Source organism: Arachis hypogaea, chromosome 17 (assembly GCF_003086295.3).
Source record: "Arachis hypogaea cultivar Tifrunner chromosome 17, arahy.Tifrunner.gnm2.J5K5, whole genome shotgun sequence".
Classification (NCBI taxonomy): Eukaryota; Viridiplantae; Streptophyta; class Magnoliopsida; order Fabales; family Fabaceae; genus Arachis; species Arachis hypogaea.
The window spans coordinates 109,916,928-109,925,837 of record NC_092052.1 but is presented as its reverse complement, the minus strand read 5'-3'; the positions used below and the strand labels follow the sequence as shown (position 1 = coordinate 109,925,837).

Here is an 8,910-nt window from a genome sequence, read left to right as displayed (position 1 = left end):
GGAAGAGGAAAAGTTTTGAATTATGCTAGTACAAAAATATCGAAAATTCTTAATACACATAAATATCTTCGCTTTACACCAAAATTTGCTGCAGATACACAAAAATATTTTCTTTAATGCTATATTTTTTTCTTCTTTTTTTTCCTTATTTCTTTCTTTCTTTTAGTTGAATGAATGTAAGTTCATCATCTTCCAAGTAATTTTGTAGTATTATATGTTTCTTCTTTTTCTTTGTTTGATTTTTTTTGTTTTTATTCTTGTTAAGTGAATAAAACAAGAAGAAACTTGAGAAGATAAAACAAAAAGAAAAAGATGAATAAAAAACAAGAAGAAGAAAATGGTGATGATGATGAAAAAGAAGAAGCAGCAGAAGATGAGGAGGAGAAAGAGAAAGCGTTTTGAATTATGCAGAACTTATCAGTATAAACACACCAAAAATTCTTAAACAATACACATAAATATCTTAGTTTTACACCGAAATGTATGTGCTGCATATACACAAAAATATTTTCTTTAATGCTGCATTTTCTTCTTCTTTTTTTTTTTTCTTTTTCTTTCTTTCTTTTAGTTGGATGAATGGAGATTCATCATTTTCCAAGTAATTTTGTAGCATTATATGTTTTTTCTTCTTCTTTGTTTGATTTTTTTGTTTTATTATTGTTAAGAGAGTAAAACAAGAAGAAACTTGAGAAGGTAAAACAAAAAAAATTAGTAAGAAAAAAAAATGACGATGATGAAAAAGAAGAAGCAGTAGAAGATGAGGAGGATGGAGAATAAGAGTTTTGAATTATGCAGAACTATCAGTATACATATACCAAAAATTCTTAAATAATACATATAAATATCTTAGTTTTACACCGAAATTTACTGCAAATACACAAAAATATTTTCTTTAATGCAGAACTCCTACATTACATTCAATTCAAACCATTAATGATGAACAACAATTTTCACAAATAAAAACAACATTATTCACCTACAGAATCATAAACTACTAATGAAAATATTAACTGAAATTGAACCACACCTCAGCCACTTGATTGGATTCAAGACAATAATCCACTTCGCTCTAGTTCAATTGATGACAATATGAACTTGAATCATTCATTATCTTCAACAATGAGATAATTATTCAAAACTGATTTTAGAGTTTGATTTCAAAAACGTAAAAAACGAAGAAAATCGCAAAAAACAAAGAAAGAGAAGCAGAGAACGAACAAAGAAAAACACAGAAAACGCAGAGATAGAAAAGAACGTAGATCGAAAACGCTGAGAAAATTCGAAAACGAAAATAAAATTCTTTTAAAAGAGGCAATTATATATTCGCGCGTTGATTGAAAAGTTTGTTAGATAGTAGCGCCTGAGGTGAATTAAGTTAAAAAAATTTATGTAAAATTGTATCGAAGAATGATTTGTATGCAGAGAATATTTGATCTTTTAATAAGAAAAAAAGTTAATTTTTTTAAAATACGGAAATAAAATATCATTTGCAACGTAAATTTTGTTCATAAATGTAGTTATAATCTTCACCGAAATAAAATAAAATATGAGCCGTAACATGAGTACCCCCACCTGTGGCTAGAAACAATGGAAGTACAAGTTGTGAATGGGTGGTTATTGTTGATTGTTGTTGTCGTTGTTAGCATTTGGAAAAAGCGAAAAAAAAGGGGGAGGGGAGGGGGAGCAGCGTAGTGAGGTGGGTAGTGCTGGCAAAAGAAAAAAGAAGGGGAGGACCGACCGAGGGGCATCCAATGAGTACTTTTACTAACTCACTCATTCACACGTGTTTCTTTTCTATAGGCCTTTCCCTCAAAATCTACCCCCTTAACTTACTCCCTAATTATCGTAATTTAGTTACTTCATCGTCATTATATCTACAACCATTATTTCATGTGAAAATTTTCTTTTTATAATTTTAAATTTATAATTAAATTTTTTTCAATTGAATTTTTATATTATTTTTAATTTTATAATTAAATTTTTTATTTTAAAAATATTAAATTTAATAGATTTTTTAAAATATATAATAAAAAATTTAATTAAAATTTTAATTATAAATATATTTAATTTATAAAAAAATATTTAATTAATTTTAATATTTTTATATTAAAAATAATCTAATTATAAAAATAAAAATCGTATAAAAATTTAATTAAAAATATAAAAATTTAAAATAAAAAAACAAAAATTTAATTATAAATTTAGTAAAATTATAAGAACTAATAGGATAATTAATTATTTTTTTAAATGTACTTTCTAGGTAACCAGTCAACGACCATTTAAATTAATTGAAAAAGCTGTAAGGTCATAATTATTATGTTGTAATGTGGACTGTTTAGCCACTACTGGAAACCGTCGTTACATAAGATGTATAGAGTCAAAATACCCCCTTCTTGAGGAAACAACGCCAACCAAGCAATCTAACTCTTAACATAACGTGCCTATAAAAGTTAGCTATAAATTTTTAAATTATTAATTATTCTATTTAGAATAAGAGACAACATTGCTATCAATTATATATATGAAGGCTTTCATAAGTAAGTCATTGTTTTTTGAAAGGAAAAATGCATGGCAATGTGTATTTTGGTTAAATATATCTTTACCACTAATAAAATTGTCGCAACCTTAAAAAATTTACTTTAGTAGACATATTTTAATATATGTAAAAAGAAAAAAAAATTATAAAATATATATTAAAATATAAAATATATAATAAAAATAAATTAAATTATATATATTTATATTCAAATACATGATAACTAATTTGTTAATTGATGTTTTGTGTATACATAGTATTTTTGTTTTCAAAAATACTGTTATTTACCATTAAGTATTTAAATTGCACATCAATTATAATGATAAAAATTGCTTAAATAAATAAAAGAATAGTCTCTGATAATCACATGCACAACACTACTCTTTACACAACAAGTAGCCAATAGGAATCCAAGGTCTAAAAGTGTACATTATTTGGCATAATACTAAAGTGTGTCATGCATTAAAGGTTTCAACAATAATATAGTATTGTTATTTCCATATATTTGTGATTTAACCCCATAAATAAATATTATTATAATTGGCAGCTTAAAGGCATTTATGGGAAAGAATATTACAAAGAGAGAAAACTTGTCCTGAAATATAAAAAGTCAAAATTGCCATGAATTGAAATATTTAACAGGAGTAGATTATAAGAGGCATGAAGGGTAACCCTATGGCAGTGGCAGAGATGGAATCATGCAGTGAGTATGGCACTGTGCTTGGAAAGCCGCCAAGTCAAGTCTCATGCAACTACACACCAAATTAGTGAGCTGTAGAGACTAGAATTGCTGCCATTGTGGTCCAAAGTCGTAATAATCACACTTTTGTCTTAAATGCCACTTAAAATTAAAATAATACTAAAGACACTACCACGACTATTATTATATAACAGTATTTATGAAAGGTAAGTTAAATAAGAACAATGTATGGATTTTCTTTTCTCATCAACATCGGATACAGCTAAGATGCTTGCTTGATTCTGACACAATCGATTAGGAGTTGGTTCGGACTCTCTTTCTGTTCCATGCTTCCAAAAGGTTAATTAAGTAAATCTACCAATAACCACTTTCAGTTTTCACCTCCGAAAATTTGCTTAAGAATAAGATAATAAAGTCATTTGTAATAAAAGCTTAAGAAACAAGAATAATGGATGAGTTATTTATTTATTAGAGAGAAAGAAGAAAAATTCAAAAAGCTAAGGGATGAGTTTTTGGAGCTTCCTTGAACGTCTTAGCTTTCTAGAGATACTGATATCTTAGCTTATTAGCTTAGCCACCACCACCACTATCGCTGCTCCGGCACTGTTACTGCCACCTTTAACCATTGTAGAAGCTGCTACTATCCTCTCCATACGCATTATCCTTTTTAACTTTCATTTCTTTTTTTTTTTTTTTCCCCGGTAAGTTTATTTTCATTCACTCTTCTTTCATTTTTCCCCTTACTCTTCCTTCCCTTGCTGCATTATTCTCTTTCTTAGTTCTGGATTTCGTTTTGTTTTCCTCTGATTATTATTATTAATGTAAAAATTGATGGCACCTTGCACTGTGCTATGTTCTAGGCCTTTACTATTTTCACTTCTTAGAAAATAGTATATAGTGTATGCAATGCACAACCCTTTTTTTTTTTTTTCTTTTTCATAATAATCGCGTTAGAGAATAGAAATAATAATAGATCTTAGCTTGGAAATAGATCGTCGTTTACGTGAAAATACAAACTTCACTTGAGCTCCACCACCTTCCTATTTCTTTTGTTGTAAATTCCTACTTAAAGCTTGGTTAGTTTAATTATTGCGAACGGCGTTTCTTCAATGAGAATTGAATTGAATAGAATAGCATCATCATTCCTTTGGTAGCAAGGCAAGATAACTGCGAATTTTCATTATTGTTAACTGCGCTAAAAATCTCATCCAACTGTTGAATTATTATAATGCTGGATATCTTTTTTATAGGCTGTAACAATGGACCGACGGTGGCCGTGGAAGAAAAAATCATCTGGCAAGGCTGTGGACAAACCATTGGAATCTGGCGATGCTTCTGATCAGGCCAATCAGGTTGTTTTCTTGAAATAACTTCAGTATTCTCCTACTGTTGATTCAACAAATTGATGAAGTTAATAGATTTTTCTTGCTTATTGTTTTCTCTTCACTTATGCAAACAGGACAGGAAGGAAGTGAACTACGTCCAAATCTCTGTGGAATCATATTCCCATCTAACTGGTTTAGAAGATCAAGTAAAAACATACGAGGGAAAAGTTCGAACACTTGAGAATGAGATCAAGGAGATGAATGAAAAGCTCTCAGCAGCAAACTCTGATATCAATACCAAGGAAACTATGGTAAAACAGCATGCTAAAGTGGCTGAAGAAGCTGTCTTAGGTATAAATAAATATAAAGATTAAAATGATTTTACCATCTCGTTCAATCTTCTCTGCATTCTCATTGTTCTTAGGTGACACCCTGCAGGTTGGGAGAAGGCTGAAGCAGAAGCTTTGGCGTTGAAGAACCATTTAGAATCTGTCACTCTTTCCAAACTCACGGCCGAGGATTGCGCATCACATTTAGATGGGGCTCTTAAGGAATGTATGCGACAGATAAGAAATCTTAAGGAAGAACATGAACAGAAAATACAAGAAGTTGCTCTGGCGAAAACCAAGCAATTAGACAGGATTAAGGGGGAACTGGAGGCAAAGATAGTTAACTTTGAAGAGAAACTTGTCAGGGCTAGTGCTGAAAATGGAGCACTCTCAATGTCCTTGCAGGAGCGCTCCAACATGCTGATCAAAGTGAGCCAAGAAAAAGCACATGCTGAGGCTGAAATTGAGCATCTTAAGAGCAACATAGAATCATGCGAGAGAGAGATTAATTCACTTAAATATGAACTCCATGTTGTTTCGAAGGAACTTGAAATTCGCAACGAAGAGAAGAACATGAGTATTAGATCAGCAGAAGCTGCTAACAAGCAGCATGCAGAGGGTGTCAAGAAAATTGCTAAGTTAGAGGCTGAGTGCCAAAGGTTACGTGGTCTAGTGCGGAAGAAGTTACCTGGCCCTGCTGCACTGGCACAGATGAAGTTAGAAGTTGAAGGCCTTGGCCATGATTACAGAGAGAGTCGAATAAGGAAGTCTCCCGTGAAACCTGCTGCTCCGTATTTGTCCCCATTGACTGAGTTCTCCTTAGAGAATGTACAAAAATTCCAGAAAGAGAATGAATTTCTCACGGGGCGTTTATTGGCAATGGAAGAAGAAACAAAGATGCTGAAAGAAGTTTTGGCTAAACGTAACAGTGAATTGCAGGCATCAAGGAGTATGTGTGCTAAAACACTAAGCAAACTTCAGAGTTGGGAAACACAGCATCAGCAGAAAGGATCCCCAAAATCCATCACCCAGATGTCCCATGCAAGCAATGCTCCAAGCTTGGTCTCCATGTCTGAAGATGGAATTGATGATACAGGAAGCTGTGCTGACTCTTGGTCTACGGCAACAGTCTCCGGGCTGTCCCAATTCCCTAAAGAAAAAAGCACTGAAAAATCAATCAAATCTGAAGCTACTAAGAAGTTGGAACTAATGGATGACTTTCTAGAAGTGGAGAAGTTAGCTCGTTTGTCAAATGACACCAATTTAGATGAGGTTTCTTGCAAAGATGTTCCATCTGAAGAGAACAATGATATAAAGAGCAACGAGTTGCTACTATCAGAGCTTAGGTCAAGAATATTATCAATTTTTGAGTCCATTGCTAATGATGCAGACGTAGGGAAGATCATACAAGATATTAAGCACATAATAGAAACGGACAAAGAAGCGACTTCATCCCACTATTCCAACGAATATGTGCAGATAAACTCAGATTTGGAAGCTGCAATTTCTCATATTCACGACTTTGTGTTGTTACTGGGCAAAGAAGCAATATCATTTCATGACATATCGTCCGATGGAAGTGAAATGAGTAAAAAGATTGAGGAATTCTCTTTTACTTACGATAAACTTCTATGCAACAATGCAAGTTTGGTCCAGTTTGTTCTTGGCCTGTCCAGTGTTTTAACTAAAGCAAGTGAGTTCAGATTTAATGTCCTTGGCTACAAGGGTACAGAAGCTGAAAATAACAGTCCTGATTGTATAGATAAGATTGCTTTGCCTGAAAATAAGCTAGCTCAAGACAATGCATCTGGAAATAGATATCAAAATGGTTCTTCCCTTATTCTGAATCCTTGTTCTGATCCTGAGGTTCCTGATGATGGAAATGTGGTTTCTACATCGAAGAGCCTCAAGGATGAATATGAAGAATTGAAACAGGAGAATCGGAAACTAGTAACTGATCTGTCACAGTGTGCTGAAAATCTACAAATGACAAAGTCTCAATTGCTAGAGACTGAGCAACTTCTAGCAGAAGTAAAATCAGAATTGGCTTCTGCTATTAAATCAAACAGCTTGGCTGAGACGCAGCTGAAGTGCATGGCAGAGTCGTACAAGTCACTTGAAGCACGTGCCCAAGAGCTTGTAACCAAGCTGAACCGTCTTCAAATTGAGACAGAAACCCTGGAGACTAAGCTTCAAGAGGAAAAGAAGGCTCATGAAACAGAATTGGCCAAAAGCAAGGTGCTGGAGGAGCAACTACAAAGGTTAGATACCATCCTATGTTGTCTATGTTGTATATATGTGTTTAATTCTAGATGAAAAGCACGGTTTCATGTAGCTAATTTACAGTAATATAATATCTAACTAGTTCTCATGTTTGCCTGTTAGGATTGAGAGTTCAGCAGCTGATAGTGGCATGAAGTCGACACAGGTAACAAGAACATAATAAGCTGCATGCCATAATCCATATTGCTAAATATATATTATGGTGTTAAAATTCCAAGACGGATTCCTTGTTTAATGCAGGAGAAAGATTTGGCAACCGCGGCGGAGAAGCTAGCTGAGTGTCAGGAAACTATATTTCTTCTTGAGAAGCAGTTAAATGCTCTGCATCTAGAAAATCCAAAGATAGAAAGTGGTAGTTCTAAATTGGTGGAAAGAGTGGGTTCTGGTTCACCCCTGCACTTCTCCAACAGCTTATTTAGCCCAGACAACGAGTCGAGCCTTCTAGCGAGATCTCCGGTGCAGCATCACAAAGCAAGACACAGGCCAACCAAATCAGCCTCCTCACCGGCGGATTCTTCCACGCCTACACCGGAGAAGCATGCGCGAGGCTTCAGTAGATTCTTCTCATCAAAAGGAAAACCTTCTCGTTGAGTTATTAAATTAGCCTCTTTGGTAATTTGGTTTGTTGTGTTGTTGAGTGGAGAATACCATGCATCATTGCATATAATCTGAGGCCATTCTTGTTATTGTATGTAACAGCTTTGTAAATGGTTACTATATGCTGTTTTCTTTCTTTTTGAGCTTCTTCTGTAACTTAAATAGCAGGTATTGACATAGTCTCTCTCTCTATATGTTGTAATTCTCCTTACCAAACCAAAAACAGAACTTAGACGACTATGTTGTTGTATTTCACTAAATTTATCTATACCTTGATTCTTTGCGAGCAACAATAAAAATCGTTCAACTTCAACTGACAACTATATCAACGGTACAAATTAAATATACCATAACATAGCTACATACAGCTTCTTTAAAAATGGCTCCAAGAACGTTTTCTATCTTGGAATTACAATCAGCATGAGATCCATAGGCATCAAAACTCAACCGGCAATCAACCCGGTTAGAGTAATTAAATTATTGGTTGAACCGTTAAATTACTAGTTGATATACTATAGTTATAGCGTAGTGCCGTAGTATGAACGGTGACGCCTTTAAATTTGGAATGCATATGAACGGTATCACAAGGCTAACTAATTATTGAATCTTCTTAATTATTAGTAATATTAGTATGCAATGTGTTCCAATTAGTGGAGGATATTGATGGAAACTTATTCTCAAGGTTTGAGCGGCAAATACTATCTTTTTCATCAACTGTATGTGCTAATAAACTCGTAATTTTGGATTGGACTTGTTTACATTTCAAATCTTTTAAACAAAAGCATAACAGAAAAATCGCGTCACTCACGTTCAGTAAGCATAAAAAGGATAACAAAGATCGAATAGAAAGGATAGCATATATATACATGCCCATAGGAGAAGCTGGGGAGTTAAAGTGTCTAGTAACATCTTGTAACAGAGAGTCAATAGAGTATCAAATCTCAACTTGGAGCATGTGGTAGCAAGCCATTGTGTATACCCAGAAAAACTCATATCTTAGATAATTTCAAATATTCAAGCCAAATAGATTTTTACTTCCTCATTTATTAATATCATTATCACCACCAATTCATACCTCATTCAATCACATTTCATTATTATATCATCATCTTTATCAATCACTGCTTATACCACTTTATC

The 8,910-nt window shown here is 33.4% G+C and overlaps 1 protein-coding gene across 3 annotated transcripts; it reads left to right on the top strand.

Moving 5' to 3' along the window:
- The first annotated feature begins 3,421 nt into the window (after positions 1-3,421).
- On the top strand, positions 3,422-8,069 carry LOC112764793 (filament-like plant protein 4). Of its 3 annotated transcripts, none has more exons than XM_025810579.2 (6): positions 3,422-3,575; positions 4,487-4,588; positions 4,696-4,912; positions 5,000-7,151; positions 7,276-7,318; positions 7,414-8,069. In XM_025810579.2, exons 2-6 carry the CDS (start codon positions 4,496-4,498, stop codon positions 7,762-7,764), a joined length of 2,856 nt encoding a protein of 951 aa, XP_025666364.1. In that variant the 5' UTR covers positions 3,422-3,575; positions 4,487-4,495; the 3' UTR covers positions 7,765-8,069. The 3 variants fall into 3 exon arrangements, with proteins under 3 accessions (XP_025666364.1, XP_025666362.1, XP_025666363.1); XM_025810577.3 differs by having other exon boundaries at positions 3,520-3,937; XM_025810578.3 differs by having other exon boundaries at positions 3,523-4,394.
- The last annotated feature ends 841 nt before the right edge of the window (positions 8,070-8,910 follow it).